The 24,121-nt window shown below is 46.3% G+C and overlaps 1 protein-coding gene across 4 annotated transcripts in view; it reads left to right on the top strand.

The window, feature by feature from the left end:
• LOC120928015 (nectin-1-like) overlaps positions 1-24,121 on the top strand; it is a 115,527-nt gene that overhangs the window by 31,533 nt on the left and 59,873 nt on the right. For 2 of the 4 annotated variants that reach the window (XM_040339073.1, XM_040339075.1), the window contains exon 4: positions 18,603-18,711. In XM_040339073.1, the coding sequence (XP_040195007.1) occupies positions 18,603-18,711 (109 nt within the window). Of the gene's footprint in view, positions 1-13,325; positions 13,435-18,602; positions 18,712-24,121 lie in introns of all 4 variants that reach the window. The other 2 variants (XM_040339076.1, XM_040339074.1) reach the window with 2 other exon arrangements.

The raw sequence follows: 24,121 nt of genomic DNA, 5'->3' as shown, positions 1-24,121 counted from the left end.
CAAGAGAGCAACCTGTCAGATCAGTAAGGAGGGGCCCATGTTTTTATTAGGTTGTACTGCAACCCATTGATGTTTTTTTATCTTCAGCTAGGTGTGAGTAGTATTTAGTTTTGATTGTGATTTAGGGCATGCAGATGCAAGAAAAAGTCTGATGGAAAACGATTTTTAATGATGATTTATAGCCAAAATCGATGTACCATTGGAGATGGCATGTTTGACCTTTTAAATCCCAACCCCAGGCATGTTTATTTTCAAATAAAGACCCCCCCCCCCCCCAGGCCAGTTAAAGTGGAGGTTCACCCAAAAAGTAAATTTTTAACATTAGATTGAGGCTCATTTTGTGAAGGGGAATCGGGTAGTTTTTTAAAAATCGAAGCCGTACTTACCGTTTTAGAGAGCGATCTTCTCCGCCGCTTCCGGGTATGGGCTGCGGGACTGGGCGTTCCTATTTGATTGACAGGCTTCCGACGGTCACATCTATCGTGTCACGATTTTCCGAAAGTAGCCGAACGTCGGTGCGCAGGCGCCGTATAGAGCCGCACCGACGTTCGGCTTCTTTCGGCTACTCGTGACGCGATGTATGCGACCGTCGGAAGCCTGTCAATCAAATAGGAACGCCCAGTCCCGAAGACCATACCCGGAAGCGGCAGGGGAGGATCGCTCTCTAAAATTATAAGTACGGCTTCGATTTAAAAAAAACTACCCGATTCCCCTTGACAAAATGAGCATCAATCTAAGGTTGAAAAAAAAAAAAATTCGGGTGAACTCCCGCTTTAACAAAATCAAAAAGAGCAGCTCATTTTGCAATACTTACTTTCAATCTGAAGTTTGCTTTTTGGCCACAAGATGTCCTCAGTCTTCTGTATTTGAATGACACCCAGTGTTATTCAACCTCCAAGGACTGAGGACATACCATCAGTGAACCACACGACTGCTGGTGTGTGCTGGGCAATAACGGTGCTGATGTTCGCGCATCACACGGTTTTAATTTTTTTTTTGTTTTTTCACATAACTTTATTGAAATGTCACAGCTCTACTCACTGCAGCTCTGTGGTGGTTTGTGTTGCAACCTGCTGCACTGAAAAGATGTACTACTGCATGTAGGGCTGTGCAAAAAATCGATTCGATAAAAAAATCGAGTTGTTGGATCAAATCCATTCAGATTTTGACAGGTCTCACAGGTTTGCTGATGTGACCGAACGCCGCTGCTTTTAAAATTAAAACCTCAAAACAGTGTTACGAACTTCTAAATGCTGCATTTCATTCTATAAGCTGAGTTTACTGTTAAAAATAACTGTGAAAATCAAGACTCGGTGGGTGTATAGAGATGTCCGCTTGCGGACTTTTAACTCCAGGCTTACTGCGGACGGGTGCTGGTGTACCAAGATGGCTGCGAGGCAATGACACTTTGGCTGCGCATCACGAATGCTCGGTATGCCGGCTTTCTGACGGGTAGCTGCTATCTGAGAGAACACTGGCACATGTACACAGGGTAGTTTCCAGGCAGTTGCGTTTTAAAGGATGTGCCATGAAAAAAAAAAATTAAAAGCCAGCAGGTACAAATACTGCAGCTGCTGACTTTTAATATTAGGACACTTACCTGTCCTGGAGTCCAGCGCTGTCCGCAGCAAAGGATGAGCGATCTCTCGTCACTCTGCTGCTCCCCCGCCATCCTTAGTGAGGGAACCAGGAAGTGAAGCGCTCCGGCTTCACTACCCGGTTCCCCACGGCGCATGCGCGAGTTGCGCTGCGCCTGCTGATTGGCTCCCGCTGTGCTCTGGGGGCCGAGTGTTCCCAGGGCACAACGGGGGGATTACAGGAGGTGATGTCCTGCCCGCAGTCTGCCCGAGACTGTGTGGCCGGAAGTGGGTGCAAATACCTGTCTTTAGAGGGAGGGAGGGTTCCGATCAGCGGGAGTTTAACTTTAGGGTGGAGCTCCGCTTTAATAGGCCTTTTTTGGAAGGCAAAAAATGAGTTCAGACACCGAAGTTCCCGACGCTAAACGCAGTAACCTGTGTTTAGCTGCATTTTCGTTTTATAGGCGTTTTTCGGTAATTACAATTTTTTATTTTTATTTTTTTTCAAATGCTTCTAGACGCAAACGCGGCTAAATGTCAGTTTTTAGACAGCTGTTTCTAGCGGTCAAGTTAAATCGTTCAGGAGAAGTTGAACAACGTCCCGTGTACATGAAGCCTGGAACCTAAAGCGGAGGTCTGCCAAATTATTATTTATTATTATTAATTATTATTTTTTTTTTCAAATACTGCAGCTGCTGACTTTTAAAATAAGGACACTTACCTGTCCAGCTCGCCCGCTATGTCGGCACCCTAAGCCTAGCTATCGCTCGGCTCTCAGGTGCTGCCACTGCCATTTTCGATAAGGGAATCAGGAAGTGAAGCCTTGCGGCTTCACTTCCTGGTTCCCTACTGCACATGCGCGACTCGCTCTGCGCAATGCCACTGGTCCCTGCTGTCTTCTGGGACCCGTGTATCTCCCAGAAGACAGCGCGGGGGGGATTTTTCCGGACGTGGCATAGACTCCCGCAGATAATGTGGGTGCAGATACTGGTCTTAGACAGTTATCTGCACCCCCCTCCCCCCTGAAAGGAGCCAAATGTGACACCGGAGGGGGGGAGAAATAAGGACAGCGGAGGTTCAATTTTTGTGTGGACCTCTGCTTTAACTGCCAAAAGCAGAGTTGTTGGAATTTTGTTTTTCTTTTTTCTTTTAACGTCACTTCGGCTGCGCATCACGAAAGCTCAATACGCCGGGTAGCGGCTTTCTGATGGGTAGCGGCTATATGATAGAGCACCAGATCAATGACCAGGCATTAAAGCGCTTGATCTAGCTGACAGCCAGGCAATTGGCACTTTCCTAATGGGGGGGGGGGGGGGGGGTAGCAGATGCAGACTGCATGTTCTTTCAATGAGAGTTTTCCTTTAGGGCCCATGCCAGTCCCTTGCAGTGTACTGTCTTTTAGGGAACTGCTAATGCACCACAATGGAATGAAAATCGCACCTGCAGCATGTTTGGTAATGTGTGCCTTTGGAAATGAATGGCGCTGCAATGCACCAACGTGCACGGTGCGTTAAAGTGCGTCACTGCAATGAGGCTTTCTCTATATAAAACGGCCTCATAATATTGCTAACATGCAATTTTATTGAATTACTTTCCTCCTGTGAAAGAAGGCGATCTCTGCTTCTTGTTCTCCGCTTACAGCGTGTGGGCACTGGCAGTCGTCCTCCACACATAACTTGCTGACACTCCGCCGTCATGGGGCTCTCTAGCATACAGTATGGGTAATGAGACGAGACACAAACACAAAGGTCTCCATTCATAAAGCTTCGTCCTCGTTTTTTTTTGGATACACTGCCTTACATTACTGTTTTAAAAAGGAACACGCCACGCTTTTGTTTAGCCTGTTTTGTATGCGGAATTCTCCGACCATTATCAAAACTGAACTAAACTGTATTTTTTTTTATTTTTTTTGTATTCAAAGCAAACTCCTCCATCCCATGTCCCAGTGATTTGTTTGGTTGAGAAATCGCTTTGAAAAACACCCCACCTGTAGGGGTGCAGACTGGCGCTGATTGACTTTAGGCAGTCCCAGTGTGTTTGTTCGGGTGGCCACCCTTTGAGAGAGACTTCAGTACAGGAATAGTAAGAGACAGAAACATGATGTATCCGAAATCATTCTCTGACTTTACTGATAATACTAAGACAATATATGCATTACAAAAAGAGGAGGGGCCGTAATACATTAATTTTATGTAAGAACAAAGAAATATTATGTTAACCACTTAAGACCCGGACCAAAATGCAGCTGAAGGACCCGGCCAGGTTTTGCGATTCGGCACTGCGTTGCTTTAACTGACAATTGCACGGTCGTGCAACGTGGCTCCCAAACAAAATTGGCGTCCTTTTTTCCCCACAAATAGAGCTTTCTTTTGGTGGTATTTGATCACCTCTGCGGTTTTTATTTTTTGCGCTATAAACAAAAATAGAGTGCCAATTTAGAAAAAAATTCAATATTTTTTTCTTTTTGCTGTAATAAATATCCCCCAAAAACATATATATATATATATAATTCTCAGTTTAGGCCAATACGTATTCTTCTTCTGCCTATTTTTGGTAAAAAAAATCGCAATAAGCGTTTATCGTTGGTTTGCGCAAAATTTATAGCGTTTACAAATAGGGGATATTTTTATTGCATTTTTATTAAAAAAAAAATTACTACTCTTGGCGGCGATCGGCGTTTTTTTTTTCGTGACTGCGACATTATGGCGGACACTTCGGACAACTTTGACACATTTTTGGGACCATTGTCATTTTCACAGCAAAAAATGCATTTAAAATGCATTGTTTACTGTGAAAATGACAGTTGCAGTTTGGGAGTTAACCACAGGGGGCGCTGATGGGGTTATGTGTGACCTCATGTGTGTTAACAACTGTAGGGGGGTGTGATGTCATCGATTGTGTATCCCTATAAATAGGGATCACACGATCGATGACGCGACCACAGTGAAGAACGGGGAAGCCGTGTTTACACACAGCTCTCCCCGTTCTTCAGCTCCGGGGACCGATCGCGGGACTCCAGAGGCGATCGGGTTCGTGGTCCCGGAGCTTCGGACCGGGTCACGCGCACCGCGACCCACAGATGGACAATGGCACAGCACGTACCTGTACGTACATGTGCCCAGCAATGCCATTCTGCCGACGTAAATGTGCAGGAGGCGGTCCTTAAGTGGTTAATACAGACTACCTGTTCTGTAAAGATAAAAACAGACTTCTTATTCATTAAAAAAGCTTAGTAAGTAAATACAACAGCTGCCTAATATAATTGAGAAAAGGGAGGAAGCGTTCCTAGTACGAGATGGGGGAGTTATAGATAAAAATATATAACAGTTCTAGCAATTAATAAGCAATGTCTCACATGTAATGGACTATATGAAAACAACACCTGTGCGAATAATAACAAGAAGAAAGATACATTTCTAGCAATTACTAAAGAATGTTGCATGTATAATGTTTTTCTCAGAGATAAAAACTTACAAGAGATTATGTGTGCAAGGCCATTTAATATTCTACTAAAATGAGTGAAACCCCTTACAACCATATGTAACAGTTAGGGAAGGACCCTAGCTTCAGAACCTTAACCCCTTACTCCACCTAGCATTTCTGTCCATGGCCATCTTGAGTAAGGGCAGATGATTGGTAACACACTACACTGTGAAAAACTGAAATCCTGCAGCGCCCGCAAGTTCCCCCTGCTCAAGAAAACGCATGTACAGGGCCAACTGAAGATTGCTAATGAACATCTGAATGATTCAGAGGAGAACTGGGGGAAAGTGTTGTGGTCAAATGAGACAAAAATAGAGCTCTTTTGGCATCAACTCAACTCGCCGTGTTTGGAGGAGGAATGCTGCCTGTGACCCCAAGAACACCATCCCCACTGTCATACATGGAGGTTCAAACATTATGCTTTGGGGGTGTTTTTCTGCTAAGGGGACAGGACAACTTCACAGCATCAAAGGGACAATGAATGGGTCCATGTACATGTAGCACTTCCCCCGAAGGAGCCGCTGGTTAAATTTTGGGTCTGCACGTCCCCTCTGTAGCTTCGTTGTCAGGGTGGGAAAGCCCATAATAAATGCAATGTCCAGACAGATGTAAAACCTTCAACAATTGGGTTTTATTTTCTTTACTGCAGGATAACTTGAAATGGAGAAAGTAGAAGGGAGGAGAAGAGCAGGGGAAGGTTCAGGCACACGGTACTGAATCAATCAGTCTCCACTATTAAGTGGGTATTGCTCACCCAGATTGTCCCCTCTCACGTGGCCTAGCAGCCGGGATCATGCCCAAACTAATGTCCAGACGGTCTCTGCCACAGACCTTTGAATGAGCTTGGATGCATCCAGGAATCCTCTGCCACAGGATCTCAAAGTCCCGAGCCTCCAGCCGTGCAGTAGAAGAGCCTCTAAGCCGGAACCGGCAGACTGCAGGGCTTTCAATATAGTGGATCCCTCCTTTAATTAGGTCACCAGGCCTCACCCGAGACACTAGAACTTTGCCGGTCTCCTCCAGGGCAGGTCCTCCCCCCGGTCTCCCTCATTAAGACAGATTCCTCCCTTGTGGACAGACAGCTTAGGATCCCCTTTTAGGATTGTAGGCCCCAGCCAGCATAGCTGGGCCTACTAAACAGGGAAACAACTCCGGGCCAATGTGGCCCCGAAGTCGGGTTCGCGCACCTCGTGCCAGGAGGGCCACGAGGCGAAGGACCCTGAAAAATGGCATCTGCCCCTTAAGTACCCCTTCCCAGCATGCACAGCAGGGTCACCACTCCCACTGCACCACTGCCGAGAAGGGACACCCAACACACCATGGTACACCTGCATTCCAACATAAGGCCAGATTTGAACCCAAGTATAGGACTTCCCTTAAATTTGAAATGGCGCCATCTAGATTTGGGGTGGGCGCTACATACAGTCAAATCTTGGGTGAGAACCTCCTTACCTCAGCCAGGAAATGAAAATAGGCAGTGGATGGGTATTCCAGCATAATGACCCAAAACACACAGCCAAGGCAACAAAGGGGTGACTCAAGAAGTACAATAAGCTCCTGGAGTGGCCTAGCCAGTCTCCAGACCTTGATCCCATAGAAATTGTGTGGAGGAAGCTGAAGGTTCGAGTTGCCAAACATCGGCCTCAAAACCTTAATGAGAGGATCTGCAAAGAGGACAAAATCCCTTCTGAGATTTGTGCAAACCTGGTGGCCAACTACAAGAAACGTCTGACCCAGGGCCGATCCTAGGGTCACAGGCGCCTAGGTGCAGAAATATTTCTGCCGCCCCCACATGGGTGTCGTCATTTTACTAACTCCTCCCCTTTACAAATGTTTATATGGCAATGACTCAACCACAGAGATGCTCCCCCACAAAGTCTTTATTAACCTGGGATCCTTACATGATCTCTTAACAATAAAAAAAAATACAGGAAGAGGAGCAAAGTACTGTATTTATCGCAGTATAACGCGCTCCCGCGTATACCGCGCACCCCTAAAGTGGCCCCCAATCCTGTGGGGGAAAAAAGTTTTTTTTTGTACTTACAGTTTTGGTGTCTTGCGCGGCGGCCTCATCGGGTCCGGCGTCCGTCTGCGGCTTCGGGTGTCCTCTTCGTCGGGTCCGGCGTCCTTCTGCGGCTTCGGGTGTCCTCTTCGTCGGGTCCGGGGTTCGTCTGCGGGCTTCGGGTGTCCTCTTCGTCGGGTCCGGCGTCCTTCTGCGGCGTCCTCCCCGCTCGTTTCTCTCGCCGAGTTTGAATACTGCGCCAACATATACAGAGCGCAGTACACTCGTGTATTGTCGGGCAGGCTCGGCAACACTCGCGCTCACATCCTGTAAGTCCAGGACATGAGCGGGGAAGGAGCCGAGACTGGCCGACTATACCCGAGTGTACTGCGCTTGGTATATGTCGGCGCAGTATTCAAAACTCGGCGCGGGAAAGCGGGTATCGGCGTATACCGCGCACCCACGATTTTGCCCTGTGCGCGGTATACGCCGATAAATACGGTACTTTATTGGGACCTGGAGAAGGGCCTCTGTGATGGGACACAGAGAGGGCTTCTGTTGGAGGGTCTGTTAGATGTTCGGCGCCCCCACCTCTGCAGGCGCCTGGATGCAATGCACCCTGTGCACCCTGCCTAGGATCGGCCCTGGTCTGACCTCTGTGATTGCCAACAAGGGTTTCTCCTCCAAAGTCATGTTTTGCGAAGGGGTCAAGTGCTTATTTCACTCATTGAAATGCAAATCAATTTAGAATTTTTTTAAATGCGTTTTTCTGGATATTTTTGTTATTCTGTCTCTGACTGATCATTTCTATGTCAGCGGGCAAACGTACAAGATCAGCAGGAAATTTTCCATTCCATCCCACGCCTTCAAATTTTCTCATTACTGCAGTCGAAAGCAAACATCACTTTGACTCCATTAAAGCGGAGGTTCACTTTTTTTTTTTTAAAGCTAGCAGCTACAAATACTGCAGCTGCTGACTTTTAAAAAATGGACACTTACCTGTCCAGGTCGCCTGTGACGTCGGCAGCCGACGCCAAGCTACCGCTCGGCTCTCGGCTTCCCCCGCCGCCATCCTCAGTGAGGGAATTGGGAAGTGAAGCGATTCGGCTTCACTGCCTGGTTCCCTACTGCGCACGCACGAGTCGCGCTGTGCCGTCCTCACTGGTCCCTGCTGTGTTCTGGGAGCCGTGTGTTTCCCAGAACACAACGGGGGGTGACGCTAAGGGGCGGGACTCCCGTGGGAGTCTGTGACAGATTCTAAACCTATGTCCACTAGGGGCATAGGATGACTGAGAAATTATATCTTGGACTACCTGAGATGGGATTATTATGTCATTATTATTCACAATATATTCCAGGATATCTGTAAAGAACTATTTTCTGGTTGTTGATTCTGAACTCAATGGGTTAATTGTAAGAGTGACTCATTCATACTGTTAGATGCTAATGCCGTCACCTCCAGCCATCTCTCTGTTCTCTGTGCTTATTGACCCTGATATTGTTTGAAAATGTCCTGTGTTTACACTTATGATAATATGTATTTTATAGCAGGTGAGCGGAGATGGGACGTCTACTCTGAAAGGTCATATCTCGTCTGGGTAAATGATTAGTTAATTAGCTCATGTTAATTTATGTTCTGGTTACCTCCTCTTTAAACTGTATATAAGGTTGCATTCTTGGTTCTTTTAAACACTCCATGTTTAGCACACAAACAAGTCTCGTCTCGTTGTGTGTTGAGAGCAGCTGGAATATCTGATATCTATATCCAGACTGATAGGAAGCGGTATATGATGGAAACACTCAAGCGGATTGTGGGACAGAGTCTATACCCGGAAGTGGTGCAAATACCTGTATTGTACAGGTATCTGCACCCCCTCCCCCTGAAAGGTGCCAAATGTGACACCAGAGGGGGGGGGGGGTTCCAAAAAGCGAAGGTTCACTTTTGGAAGAACCTCTGCTTTAATGATTAGAAATCCAAGGCATGTGCTTAGAAGGCAATGTTTCCGATTAATATTCTATTAGTGTATGGCCAGCTTTAGGCACAGAGTTTTGCATTGTTTTTTACTATATTGTTTTGTCTTGTCTATTGTTGGGTGTACGTGGCGGTGTGAACAGGTGATACTTTTTCTTTAATTGTGGCTTTAAAAAAAAAAAAAAAAAGCAAAATAAACCCCTTCCTACTTGAAAGTACAAACAGATGTACAAAACCGTTACGCTTCAGGGGCTTGAGAGGAAGCAGATAAATAATTTTTGGGTGACTTAACCCTTCCTTGCTTCATTTAAATACCACCACACACCCCTCTGTTATCTGTGGCTATCAGAGTTTTAAAACCGTTTTCAGTTGGTAACCACGACCAATATCTCTCCGGATATCTGCGACCTCCATAAGCCTGCCAGATACATCCAATCACTTGACCCCTTCTGCATTGGTGGTTTGCTCCTCGCATCACGCTTTTTATCCGTAAATACAAAGGGGGTTATGTAGGACGTAAATAAGTCTTTCTCGAGCAATAGTATTTTACCAAGTTTATTATTTATGTCAGGGTTTGACAAATTTTCTTGGAATCTAGGAGCCAGCTAAAAAAGTTAGGAGCCAGAAAACGCACCCCGTCCCGACAAGCTTGCGCGCAGAAGCGAACACATACGTGAGCAGCGCACGCATATGTAAACGGTGTTCAAACCACATGTAAGGTATCACCGCGATTGGTAGAGCGAGAGCAATAATTATATCCCTAGACCTCCTCTGTAACTCAAAACATGCAACCTGTAGAGTTTTTTTAAACGTTGCCTATGAAGATTTTAAAGGGTAAAAGTTTGTCGGCATTCCACGAGCGGACGCAATTTTGAAGTGTGACATGTTGGGTATGAATTTACTTGGCGTAACATTATCTTTCATAATATAAAAAAAAATGGGGATAACTTTACTGTTTTATTTTTTGATAAAAAAAAAAGTGTAATTTTTTCCCCAAAAAGTGCGCTTGTGAGACCGCTGCGCAAATACGGCGCGACAAAGTATTGCAACGATCGCCATTTTATTCTCTAGGGTGTTAGGATAAAAAATATATATAATGTTTGGGGCTTCTAATTAGAGGGAAGAAGATGGCAGTGAAAATAGTGAAAAATTACATTAGAATTGCTGTTTAACTTGTAATGCTTAACTAGTAATACCAACGGCCACCACCAGATGGCGCCAGCTCCACAAGGAAGAGCTGGGGACTTCACCAAAAAAAAAAGTCGCCAGGATGCTATTTCTAGTCGCCCTGGCGACCGGGATTTGTCGACCCCTGATTTATGTTATAAAACTAATGGCTTTTAAGGCACAATCTTGAACAATTATCACACAACCCACTTAAAAACATTCTTATATTTATTAGAAACATTGGAGGGGGGGGGGGGGAATTAATAAAGTATTGTGCTAGCACAAGCTTGCACCACTCTGCTAAACATAAAAAATGGAGCAGTTAATGCTCCTAATTAACAAAAGGGGGTGCAAGTTCTCTGTTCTGCCGTGTCTGACGAAGACAGCCTAGAGAGAATGAGAGCTGGAGCTGCATGATGTGATCTCTCTGCAGTCCCTGCTCAACACAGAGCGGGAGGGTGGAGGAGAGTGTTAATCCTGTGCAGGCTCTGCTCGTGCTGTGTGATCACTGCACGGGCAGAGAGAAGGATGCCACTCTTCTGCTGATAACGCACAGGACAGGGTTGCACCTGGTGGGGATCTGTGGCAGTTTTGTTTATGGGAAAACTGCCACATACCCTCAGTAAATCGGGTGCAGATCTGTGCTAGTTTCTATTTCACGCTGAAATAGAAACTGGGTAGATGGCAGATATAGACCTGGAACAAGTCTACCTGCTTAAAGCTGAGTTCCGCCAATTTTTAGATGCAACCGCGGCTAAATGGCTGTCAAGTTAAATCGTTTAGGAGAAGTTGAACAACGTCCCGTGTACATGAAGCCTGGAACCTAAAGCGGAGGTCTGACAATTTTTAAGTCAGCAGCTACGAATACTGCAGCTGCTGACTTTTAAAATAAGGACACTTACCTGTCCTGGGCCCCCGCGATGTCGGCACCCGAAGCCGATCTGTCTCTCGGGTGGAGGTGCCGCCATCTTCTCGCGCTGCTTGATCCCACTAGTCCCTGCTGTCACCTGTGTGTCTCCCAGAAGACAGCAGGGGGGACAGAGGAGGCACCGGAAGTGGCGTAGATAGCCGTGGGTGGAACGGCTATCTGTGCCTGGAAGTGGGAGCAAAATACCTCTATTACACAGGTATCTGCCCCCCCCCCCCCGAAAGGTGCCAAATGTGACACCGGAGGGGGGGAGGATTCCAAAAAAGCGGAAGTTCCATTTTTGGGTGGAACTCCACTTTAAATAATGTGGTACATGTGCAGAAAGCTTGAGTAATTCCCCTGATCTATTTTTTTTATTTTTTTTATGGATATTTTACTTCTAAAAACAACATGGATAACAGTTGGTAGTGTGGGGTACATCTTAGTCTATATGAAAAATTTTATATTAAAGTGGATGTAAAGCCACTCTCATCCTTTCTAAACTACTGCCATAGTGCTGATCTATAAGGTAATAGATGCCTCCTGCCTGTATCCTTACCTGTCACATGTCTCCCCTCTGTCTGTTATAAGAACTGAAAAACTGCAGATTCGGTGGGTGGAGTCGTGATGTCTCCCCGCCCACCTCTACACTCCCCTTGTCAACATGCATTTTCTCCTGTGTATTCCTTACACTAAATTCTGCTATGATCACTAACATCCAGTCAAAATCCAGAAAAGTAACCACATGACTTCAGAAAAGGATTGGGGGTGGGAATTAAAAAATGCCTTTCTCAGGCTAGTGCATGAGATATGTAAATAACCTGTCACTCATAGCAAGGGGGAAGAACGGACAAAAGTTTTCTCCCGTTTGTCTGTTTTATCTCACTGAAAAAAGAAACGAGGATTGCTCAGAGCTGGATTAACTCTTTGTGGCAAGACTGGGCACAGATAATAGGAAATCTTATACACTACATTGTGACATCATAACAAATAATAAAAAAAATCACCCAAATCACATTTGGGGGTAGATTCATAAAGACTTACGACGGGCGTATCAGTAGATACGCCGTCGTAAGTCCGAATCCCCGCCGTCGTATATTTAAGCGTATTCTCAAACTGAGATACGCTTAAATATTGCTAAGATACGACCGGCGTAAGTCTCCTACGCCGTCTTATCTTAACTGCATATTTACGCTGGCCGCTAGGGGCGTGTACGCTGATTTACGCCTAGAATATGTAAATCAGCTAGATACGCCTATTCACGAACGTATAACCCGGCAGTCGCAGTAAAGATACGCCGTTTACGTAAGGGGTTTTCAGGCGTAAAGATAAACCACCAAAAAACATGGCGCAGCCAATGTTAAGTATGGACGTCGGAACCGCGTCAAATTTTTACGTTGTTTGTGTAACTCGTCCGTGAATGGGGCTGGCCGTAATTTACGTTCACGTCGAAAGCATGACGATTTGCCGACGTCATTTGGAGCATGCGCCGTTCGATCGAAACGTCATTTACGTGGGGTCACAGTTAATATGCATAAAACACGCCCACAGCTTCAACATTTGAATTAGGTGGGCCTACGGCGGCCCTAATACGCTACGCCGCCGAAGTTACGGCGGCATTGCGTATTAGGGCCGCCGTAAGCCCACCTAATCTTTGAAAATACCAAACTCGCCTCTCAAAGTTACGGCGGCGTAGCGTATAGGAGATACGCTATGCCCGCCTAAAAGTACGTGAATCTACCCCTAAGATTTTACCACAACCTATTCATCAGGAAGTATACCAGGCATTGGACTATTTTCTTTGCACTTCTGTAAAACACCATCCTATTGTTCCCAGTGAGGACCTAGGACAGTGGCGGTCGCCCCCGTAATCCAATCCACCCGGCCCCATCCCAGGTGAACCCCAGCCAACGGATGTCTGTCTGCAGCCACTGATGAGATATCACCACCTAATTTTGGCCAAAGAAGTATTGAATAAATGCCTCCTCATGTGTGTGGGCTGCCCTAGATAGGACTGAGAACGTAGGAACATGGAGCAATCGCTGACCCATCATACGAGAGATATTAAAAACCTTTTTTTTTTTTTTTTTTTTGGAAGCGCTCATTTTTGTATCCTCATAAAGCAAGACCTATCAGGTGGCGCGTGATCGTGTTGCGTTGCTTTCAACCATCAGGCTCTGTATGGCTTCCCTAAGACCCTTCGTCTTTATCTTCTAGATGCGCCTGACTCCGTGCAAGTGGAGGTGAGGACATTAGACAATGGGGCTGTTCAGTTTATCTGTGTAAAAGACTCCAGTCCACCAGCCACCAACTTCACATGGAAAAGGTGGGACATTGTTAGGTGCGTCCTTTATTATTGTATTGTTCTGAAACACTTGAAAGCTGTGTACACATGGGCCGAATTTCGGGAGACATCGACCAGTTTAATAAACATTGTCTGACATTCGGCCCGTGTGTATGTCAGCCTGTCCATCGGAAGCCTGTTTGGCCTGCTTTTCTCGGGTGAGCATGCTGGAAAACTAGCAGCCGACTGGCTCCCGATCAGTGCTCTCAATGGCTGTGGGATCGTGCAGCGCGGCTCGCGCATGTGCAGTAGGGCACCAGCCTGTGAAGTCGCAAGGCTTTACGTCCTGATTCCCTTACCGAAGATGGCAGTGGCAGCACCCGAGAGGCAAGGGACAAATCGGCTTCGGGGACCCAACATCGCTGTTATCTGTGTCCCCAGTAAGTGAAGATTTCCCCTCGCTTACTCCTAATGACACCCAAGACATTGCCTTGAGCTGAATGCTCTTCCTCCCCAATCTTCTCTATTTTATAGAGCAGCGGTCTCCAAACTGTGGCCTACGGGTCAGATGCAGCCCTTTGCTTTCCTTTATCTGGCCCTTGAGGCACCATTCCATCCACTGACATCAACGATGGGGCACTATTCCTCCTATTGATACCAATGATAAGGCACTATTTCCCCCATTGATTCCAATAATGAGGCACTATTCCTCCTATTGACGCCAATTATGGGGCAGTATTCTTTCCACTGCCACCAATGATGGGACACTGTTCCGCCCACTGACGTCAATGATGGGACACTGTTCCGCCCACTGACGTCAATGATGGGACACTGTTCCGCCCACTGACGTCAATGATGGGACACTGTTCCGCCCACTGACGCCAACGATAAGGCGATATTCTTCTCCCAAATACCAACAATAGAGGACCATTTCTCCCGCTGATACCATAAATGGGGGACTATTTCTCCCAAAGGCACTGTTTACTTTTACTGATGCCAAGGAGTTTTCTAATCCCATTGGCTACAGTCTGGCCCCCCTCCTAAAGCCTGAAGAACAATTAACTGCCCCTTTGTTTAAAATGTTTGGGGACCCCTGCTATAGAGAATTGGAGTTGGTGGCAGTTTCATTGGCTGTCTAATAGTCTATTTGGGAAAATTATGGTCCTAACCCCTGGGGATTTCAGTTTATAGCAATGACCTGGGTGTCACCAGGACAGGAAGTGAGATCAGAGCTCCATAAAGGGGACAAAACCGGAAACTTGACAGAGGACTTATAGGATAATACCGTAGTAGTATCGGATATGTTTTAATTCCTTTTGAAGGCCCCGCTTATTCCTTTTATTTCTTCTTGTTGACATCATGCAGATGAAGGACCACTCTGAAGGCTGCCACCAATATTTATAGAATTCTGTTTACTGTGTGTGTTGGCTTTTGTGCTTTTAGTCCATTGTTACATTCTTTTATAGCCACACTTTGGTTGGTGATGCATGATGAGACCAATTGTTTGGTGATGTCATAATTTCTTTTTGATGACCATTCACCATCCTTTCTGCACATCATGACCCTTGGGGGGGGCCTCCATTTATGGCAAAATGCAGCAGAACATGCTTATGTTGATTTGGACTCCTGCTACTTCCCAACCTATTGCTGGACTGCGATTTATTGGAGGACGTTGACATGGTGGTTCTCACTGGGTGCTATATATATATATATATATATATATATATATATATATATATATATATAAAAAAATAAAATAAAATAAAATAAAAATTGAGAGAGAGACGCGTCGTATCTCGGCGCCTGATTCAAATAATCGGATACGCCAGAACTTGTCCAAGATACGACTGACGTAAGTCTCACGCCGTCGTATCTTGGGTGCATATTTACGCTGGCTGCTAGGGGCGCTTACGCTGATTCAAAAACGTACTTGCGCCTGTCAGATTTAGCTACGCCGTTTACGTAAGGCGTAAGTTTAGCCCTCATAAAGCAGGGGTAAGTCATTTTAAGGTATGGACGTCGGAAACGTCAGAACAGCGTCGTATTTTACGTCGTTTGCGTAAGTCGTACGTGAATGGGGATGGGCGTAGGTTACGTTCACGTCGACAAAGCATCGAGCCGACGTATCTTAGGGAGTATTTGCGACGTGATTCTGAGCATGCACGCGCATGCGCGGTTCGTTCAACCCCTCATTTACATGGGGTCACGGCTCATTGTAATACAACACGCCCACTGCCTTGATAATTTGAATTATGCGGGCTTACGCCAGCCCATTTACGCTACGCCGCCGTAACTTAGGGCGCAAGTTCTTTCTGAATACGGTACTCGCCTCTCTAAGTTACGGCGGCGTAGCGTATATGAGATGCGCTACGCCCGCAGAAAGTTACGCCGATCTTTCTGAATCTGCCCCCAAATATTCTTTGAAAAAGTGTGCCGTTCAAATAACGAGGACCCCATTTAACGTATTATTTCATCATTGTATGCACTGGGCAGCCTTAGTTTCCGGAAGGGTCCATCATGTGTTATTGGTTTGAAAGCCTCAGGTCTATGGAAGGTATGCATGTACGACTTTGTGCTGTGGCTTGATCTTTGAAGGCCTCATTATTTGCATCTTTACTGGTGGTTAAAGTGGAGGTTCACCAAAAAACGTAATTTTTAACATTAGATTGAGGCTCATTTTGTCAAGGGGAATGTTTTTTTTAAAAATCGAAGCTGTACTTGCCGTTTTAGAGAGATCTTCTCCGCCGCTTCCGGGTATGGGCTGCAGGACTGGGCGTTCCTATTTGATTGACAGGCTTCCGACGATCGCATACATCGCGTCACGAGTAGCCGAAAGAAGCCGAACGTCGGTGCGTCTATACGGCGCCTGCGCACCGACGTTCGGCTTCTTTCGGCTACTCGTGACACGATGTATGCGACCGTCGGAAGCCTTTCAATCAAATAGGAACGCCCAGTCCCGAAGACCATACCCGGAAGCGGCGAAGAAGATCTATCTCTAAAACGGAAAGTACTGCTTCGATTTAAAAAAAAATACCCGATTCCCCTTTACAAAATGAGCATCAATCTAATGTTAAAAATAGTTTTTCGGGCGAACTCCCGCTTTAAAGTGGTTGTAAACCCTTTACAACTACTTAAACCTACAGGTAAGCCTAGATTAAGGCTTAAATGTAGGTGATTGAAATATCTCCTAAACCTCCACGGTTTAGGAGATATTTACAAAAATCACGGGCGTCGACCTCTACGGCGCAGACGCACTTTAGCAATGGCGATCCTGATGGAGGCTGTGCCTTGACTGTCGGCTCCTGTGATGGCGGCTCCCGGAAGTAACAGCTGGGAGAGATGCCGGCCGCCCGAGCGGTGAACCAGGACGAATGCGGGGGCTTCGATCTGAGGTGAGTTTTACATAATGAGCTAGTATTTTTTTATTTATTTTTTACAAGTGGGTTTACTTCCTCTTTTAAATGCTTATCTACTAGAAGGGGAGGATTTATAAGTGAAAGTAGTACATCGCTGGAGTATGGGATGAAAATTAGGTCAGTAGAACACTAAACGGCATTTATCCACTCGTCATAAGAAATGGGTGTTTGTATGTGATTTAATTGTGGTTACGTTTGTAGGTCTTCACTTTTTGTTTTTGGATGTGTTGAAACAGGCTCCTTTCACACTTGTACGACTTGTCCTGCGACTTGGGACTGCAATGTCGCATGACAAGTAGTTCCCCATGATTTCCAATGACAACCATTCATATTGGTACGACTTCAAGTCATGCTGACTTCAAAGTAGCCCCTGCACCACTTTGGTCCTACTTTGATGCGAGTTACACAGGCATTCCATGAAATCGCGGCAAAATCACGCAACTTTGAAGTCGCGGTATTGTGAAAGTGGCCTAATGCTCGGGTTCACTGTGATGCGACCTCCAAGTCGGATAACATGTGAAATTCAATGTTCAATGTTTCCCTATGAGATCTGTCTTAACTGATACTACACAATCCTGTCCAACTTTGGAGAAGGTTCCTACACTACTTTGGTACAACTTTGATACAACTTTAATGCCACAGAGGGTAAAAAAGTCACATCAAAGTTGCACAACTTTGGAGTCGGGTTAGTGTGAACCAAGACTCTTTAAAGCGGAGGTCCACCCAATTTTTTTTTTAAAAGTCCGCAGCTACAAATACTGCAGCTGCTGACTTTTAAAAAATGGACACTTACCTGTCCAGCACGCCCGCGATGTCGGCAGCCGAGGCAGAGCAATCGCTCGTCTCTCGGCTGCCCCCGCCGCCATCCTTGGTGAGGGAATCAGGAAGTGAAGTGTTGGCGCTTCACTGCCCGGTTCCCTACTGTGCATGCGCGAGTAGCGCGGAGCACCCTCAATGGTCCTGCCAGTGTGTTTCCCAGGAGACAGCGAGGGTGGGGGGGGATTAGTGGCGTCACTCCCATGGGAGTCTATGCCCTAAAGTGTATGTGACACTGGAGGGGGGGGAGGGTTCCGAAAAGCGGAAGTTCAATTTTTGGGTGGAACTCCGCTTTAATTAGGCCAGGTTCACACTGCCCCGACATGAACGTCCTTCGACCTCCGATCCAACTTTACCCTACAACATCGGTCAGACTTTAATGAACGTGATCCGACTTGAGATGAGTGCAAACATGGGTCTGGTATGGGCTTGGCTTGGGTTTTTTTTTGTTTGTATTCAATATATTTTGCACTGCTAACATGGCCTCTGAGCACAAGTCTTGGATAAGACTTCAATGATATTCAATGAGCTGAAATCAGATCAAAGTAGTGCAGGAACCTTTTCCAAAGTGGGACCGACAATGTGGGGTCTAGAAGACCCCACATCTCTCTCCCATCGAAAAAAAAAAAAAATGATCTCGGCCTTTCCAGCTAAAAACAAATCTGCCACTGATGGTGTTCTGTCAAAACAGGCAACTCAAAATCTCCAATCGCTTCCGGTTACTCTCCAGCATCAGTTTGTCCAAACACTGCCGGCGTATACTCTACGTAACACACTGTAATGAGTAAACATTGTTAGTCCCGGTCGCTTATAACCAACAAAATGCCCGCCTCCAAGGCGGCGACAACATATTTACTAATGCCAATTGCATCCTCTCACAGCCAGACATATATCAGGTGATGCTTGAACACGTTGCATCACTTGCCATCTATCAGGCTGTGTATGACCACCCTAAGAGCCCTTGTTTTTATTTTTTAGATTCACCAGATTCTGTACGAGTGGAGGTGAGGACATTAGACAATGGGGCTGTCCAGTTTATATGTTTAGAAGACTCAAGTCCACCCGCTACCAACTTCACATGGAGAAGGTGGGAAAACAACTATTAAACTATTGGTTGCATTTTTGTTATTGTACTGTTTTTTTTTTTTTTTTTTTTTTTAGTTTTTGTCTTTGAAACTGTGACCAGACTACTGACTTTTTAAATATTTTCATATTCTTAAAGCGGTTGCATACCCGCTGCTTTTTTTTTTTTTTTTTTACACCTTTAAGGAAAAAGGCATAATAAGCTAGTATGCACCACATACTAGCTCATTATGATATACTTACCTTAGAACTAGGCGTCGGTGTCCCTCCCCGGTACCTGAGGTCTCAGGCTCCCTGCACTTTTTAGGCAAAAATTGTATTTGTAATTAAAATTGTAGAAATTCTTTCTAGTACTTTGGGGGACGCAGGCAATCTTAACACTTTGAGTTATACTGCTGCCCACTGGAGGATTGGACACCGACAAGCAAAAAAGTGCAAAAATTTGAAATTCAGTGTCTTTGTATTCCCCTTATGTTTCCTATTTGTGTGATTTATACTGAAGCCAATTGACCTGTGATCACTGGGGTAGTTTCAGGTTCATTTGCGCATTTTTTACTGAGGCGCAGGGCAACGTTTTTGCCCTGCGCCCCCGCAAATTTTCTGCACTACCCGCGATTCACGGAGCAGTAGCTCCGTAAATTGCGTGGGCGCTCCGGCAAAATGCCCGGCGTAAGCGCGCGCAATTTAAATGATCCTGTAGGGGGCTGGAATCATTTAAATTAGGCGCGCTCCCGCGCCGAGCGTAGAGCGCATGCTCCGTCGGGAAACTTTCCCGACGTGCATTGCGGCAAATGACGTCGCAAGGACGTCATTTGCTTCCAAGTGAACGTGAATGGTGTCCAGCGCCATTCACGAATCACTTACGCAAACGACGTGAAATTCAAATTTCGTGACGCGGGAACGATGGGTATACGTAACATTAGCTGCCCCTGCTAATAGCAGGGGCAGCCTTGCGCAAAAACTGCCGTACGCAAACGACGTAAACTGCGTACGTATGGTTACGCAGGTGCAATTGCTCTCTGAACCCGGGCCACTGTTTCCTAAATTGCCCCGTATTTCCACATCTGTGATCAGGTCTGTATTGTTGGTAATCAGTAAATCCAGTAATGCTTTATTCCTAGTTGGTGCTTCTACCATCTGAACCATGAAATTGTCCTGCAAGACATTTAGGAACTGGCAAGCCTTTGATGAATGCGTGGTTCCCTCCTCCCAGTCTGTCTGGAAAATTCAAATCCCCTATTATATCACTTCCCATCCTTGCTGCTAATCCAAATTGTGATAGGAGATCCCTCACCCCCCTCCTCCCTCAGCTTAGGGGGCCTATAGCGTACCCCCAGTATTTTCCCCTTAGCTTCATCCCTTTGGAGCTCCACCCATAAGGATTCTACCTCCTCCCTAGTTCCCTTAGTGCAGTGGTCTCCAAACTGCGGCTCGGGGGCCAGATGCGGCCCTTTACTAGCCTTTATCCGGCCCTTGGGGTACTATTCCTCCCACTGACACCAACAAGGAGGCATTATTTCTTCCACTGATACCAATGATGGGATACTATTCCTCATACTAATGACGGCACTACTCCTACTACTGATCACGAACCCTGAGCCCTATTTATTCTCACTGATGCTGGGCTCGGGACATTTTCTGCCCAAGCTGACCACAATCCGGCCCTTCTAAAGTCTGAAGGCCAATAAACTGGCCCTTTGTTTGAAAAGTTTGGAGACCCCTGCCTTGGTGAGACCCCCTTTTTTACCCTCTCGGGGCCAGATCCACAGCCCGGCAGCGCAACGTAACTTTTTAGATTTAAGTTACACTGCCGCAAATTTCCTAAGTTAGGTACCGATCCACAAAACACTTACCTGGAAATTTGCGGCGGTGTAACTCAAATCCGTCCGGCGCAAGGCGGGCCAATTCAAATGGGGCGAGTCCCATGTAAATTAGGCGCGCTCCCGCGCCGGACGTACTGCGCATGCTCCCGACGCTTTTTTCCCGATGTGCATTGCGTGACATGACGTCACGTAGCGTATTTCCGTATTCCCGTACGGCTTACGCAAACGACGTAAAATTTTAAAATTCGACGCGGGAAGGACGGCCATACTTTACACAGCAGAACGCCTGCTGTGTAAAAGTAGGGCTGCCTCACAAAAGTGTAACTAAGCGACGGGAAACTAACGTAGCGGCGACGTAGCGAACGCGAAAAAGCTTTGAGGATCGAAGGTAACTCCTCATTTGCATACCCGACGCTGGATTACGACGCAAACTCCCCCCAGCGGCGGCCGCGGTACTGCATCCTAAGATCCGGCAGTGTAAAACAATTACACCTGCCGGATCTTAAGGCTATCTATGCGTAACTTATTCTGTGAATCAGTCGCATAGATAGAAACAGGGATACGACGGCGTATCAGTAGATACGCCGGCATATCCCTTTTGTGGATCTGGCCCTCTATCTCTGCAATAAAGGGTATACCCTTGAATGGCTGCCAGCCAATCATGAGAGCTGTTTGAACCAGGTTTCCGAAATTCCCACAAAATCCAAATCCTCCTCGTACAACAGTATCTCTATTTTACCCATCTTGTCCGCCAGGCTCCTGGCATTGGTGAACATGCTATGTAGTTTAGACCGGTCGCATACTATCCTCTTATTGGGTGTTCTGAGATTTCAACTAGGACTTGTTACTATACTTACCTTGGGTTTATGTGCTTTAGTTAACCTACCGCTAATGCCCCCAACACTACCCTCTGGAATATGCTCTGCGCTGACTAGCTCTAACTTTTCCGCCACCTTCACCCCCAGCACATCTGTACCCTCCTCATTTAGGTTCCTTCTATAGTATTGGCGATCGACTGAGAAGTCGGCCCAGTCCTCCAGGAACCCAAACCCCTTCTTACTACACCAGCTCCTCAGCCACATGTTTACTTTCCTAATCTCCCTCTGGCTTTCTGGTGTGGCTCGATGTACCGGCGGTATTCCTGAGAATACTACCTTGGTGGTCCTTTTTTCGCAATTTAGCTCTTAACCGCTTAGCAACCGCCGCATGTACATATACGTCGGCAAAATGGCACGGGCAGGCAGAACGACGTGCCCGCACGTCGCTGCCTTTCCGCGGGTCGGGGGTCCGATCAGGACCCCCCCCCCCCCCGGTACATGCGGAGGTCGGTAAGCCTCAGGGAGCGATCTGGGATGAGGGCGCGGCTATTCGTTTCTAGCCGCTCCCTCGCGATCGCTCCCCGGAGCTGAGGAACGGGGAGAGCCGTGTGTAAATACGGCTTCCCTGTTCTTCACTGTGGCGGCGCATCGATCGTTTCATCCCTTTTATAGGGAATCACAATCGAAGACGTCAGACCTACAGCCACACCCCCCTACAGTTGTAAACAAACACTAGGTGCAGCATAACTCCTACAGCGCCCCCTGTGGTTAACTCCAAAACTGCAACTGTCATTTCCACAATAAAGAATGCAATTTAAATGCATTTTTTGCTGTGAAAATGACAATGGTCCCAAAAATGTGTCAAAATTGTCCGAAGTGTCCGCCATAATGTCGCAGTCACGAAAAAAATCGCTGATCTCCGCCATTAGTAATAATAAAAATGCAATAAAACTATCCCCTATTTTGTAAACGCTATAAAATTTGCGCAAACCAATCGATAAACGCTTATTGCGATTTTTTTTTTACCAAAAATGGGTAGAAGAATACGTATCGGCCTAAACCTGAGGGGAAAAAAATGTTTTATATATGTTTTTGGGGGATATTTATTATAGCAAAAAGTAAAAAATATTGAATTTTTTTTTTCAAAATTGTCGCTCTATTTTTGTTTATAGCGCAAAAAATAAAAACCGCAGAGGTGATCAAATACCACCAAAAGAAAGCTCTATTTATGGGGAAAAAAGGACGCCAATTTTGTTTGGGAGCCACGTCGCACGACTGCGCAATTGTCAGTTAAAGCGACGCAGTGACGAATCGCAAAACCCGGTCTGGGCATTTAGCTGCCTAAAGGTCCGGGGCTTAAGTGGTTAAAGGGGTTGTAAAGGTACAATTTTTTTTTTTTCAATAGAAAATAAAATAATTCTAGAATAGCTTGCACACGCCGGCCTAGGGTGGGCGCACATTTAGGCTGGGAGCATGGTGGCGCTCCCATTGATTAGCCATTCAAACATGCAAATGAGGGAAATACGGCGATTCACGAACGTGCGTGTGCCCAGCGCATTCTACACGAGATGCGCGTAAGTTGTACGTCCGGCGTAAAGTTATTCCCCATAAAGGAGGTGCAACCCGGCAACAGACATGCACAGGTCTACACCAGGGAACACAAGCCGGCGTATTGTGCGTTGGACGTGTGTCTGGCTGGGCGTACGTTATGTTCGCTGCGTACGCAGTGATCCGGCGTAGCTTGGGCAGTTGTGCCGGCGTGGTTGTGAGCAGGCGCATGGGGGGGTGCTGTGCTTGCGTCCATGTCACGGTGCATGCGCAGTTTGTGATACGTACCTGTCTGGCGCTCGGCCCATCATTTGCATGGGGTCACGCCTCATTTACATGGGTTCACGCCCACTTCAACCTACACCGGCGTGCGACTTCGAAACCTACGCTGGCGCAGCGTTGGGAGCACTGGCTTGCTGAATGCAATGCTTGCCTCTCCACGCTACGTTGGCGTAGCGTACAGTGTTTGCCCTACGGCGGCGTAATGTGCGCCTTGCTCTCTATGAATCTGGGCCAAAAACTTTTGCACAAACCAATCAATATACGCTTATTGCGATTTTGGTAAAGAAAGAATACGTATCGGCCTAAACTGAGCAAAAATTATTTTTTTTTTATATATTTTTGGGGGATATTTATAGCAAAAAGTTAAAAATATTGCTCAGCAAAATTTACACATTTTTTTGTTTTATAGCGCAAAAAATAAAAACCGCAGAGGTGATCAAATACCACCAAAAGAAAGCTCTATTTGTGGGGGAAAAAATTACCTCAATTTTGTTTGGGAGCGCAATTGTCAGTTAAAGCGTTGCAGTTCCCAATTCGCAAAAAATGCTCTGGTCTTCGGCCAGCAAAATGGTCCGGGGCTGATGTGGCTACAATAACTTTTTTTTTTTGCCTTCAATGAGTTTAGAAAGTTTGGAGGGGGGGAAATAAATGTAGAAGGCAGACTAAGGCCCAGATTCTCAAAGGAGATACAACGGCGTATCTCCAGATACGCCGTCATATCTCTGAGTCTGAGCCGTCGTATCTATGTGCCTGATTCATAGAATCGGTTGCGCATAGATTTCTATTAGATCCGACCGGCGTAAGTCTCTTACGCCGTCGGATCTTAACTGCATATTTACGCTGGCCGCTAAAAATATGTAAATCAGCTAGATACGCGAATTCACGAACGTACGCCCGGCCGACGCAGTACAGATACGCCGTTTACGTTAGGCTTTTCCCAGCG

This window comes from Rana temporaria, chromosome 2, assembly GCF_905171775.1.
Source record: "Rana temporaria chromosome 2, aRanTem1.1, whole genome shotgun sequence".
Lineage (NCBI taxonomy): Eukaryota > Metazoa > Chordata > Amphibia > Anura > Ranidae > Rana > Rana temporaria.
This window is presented reverse-complemented; position numbering and strand designations above follow the sequence as displayed.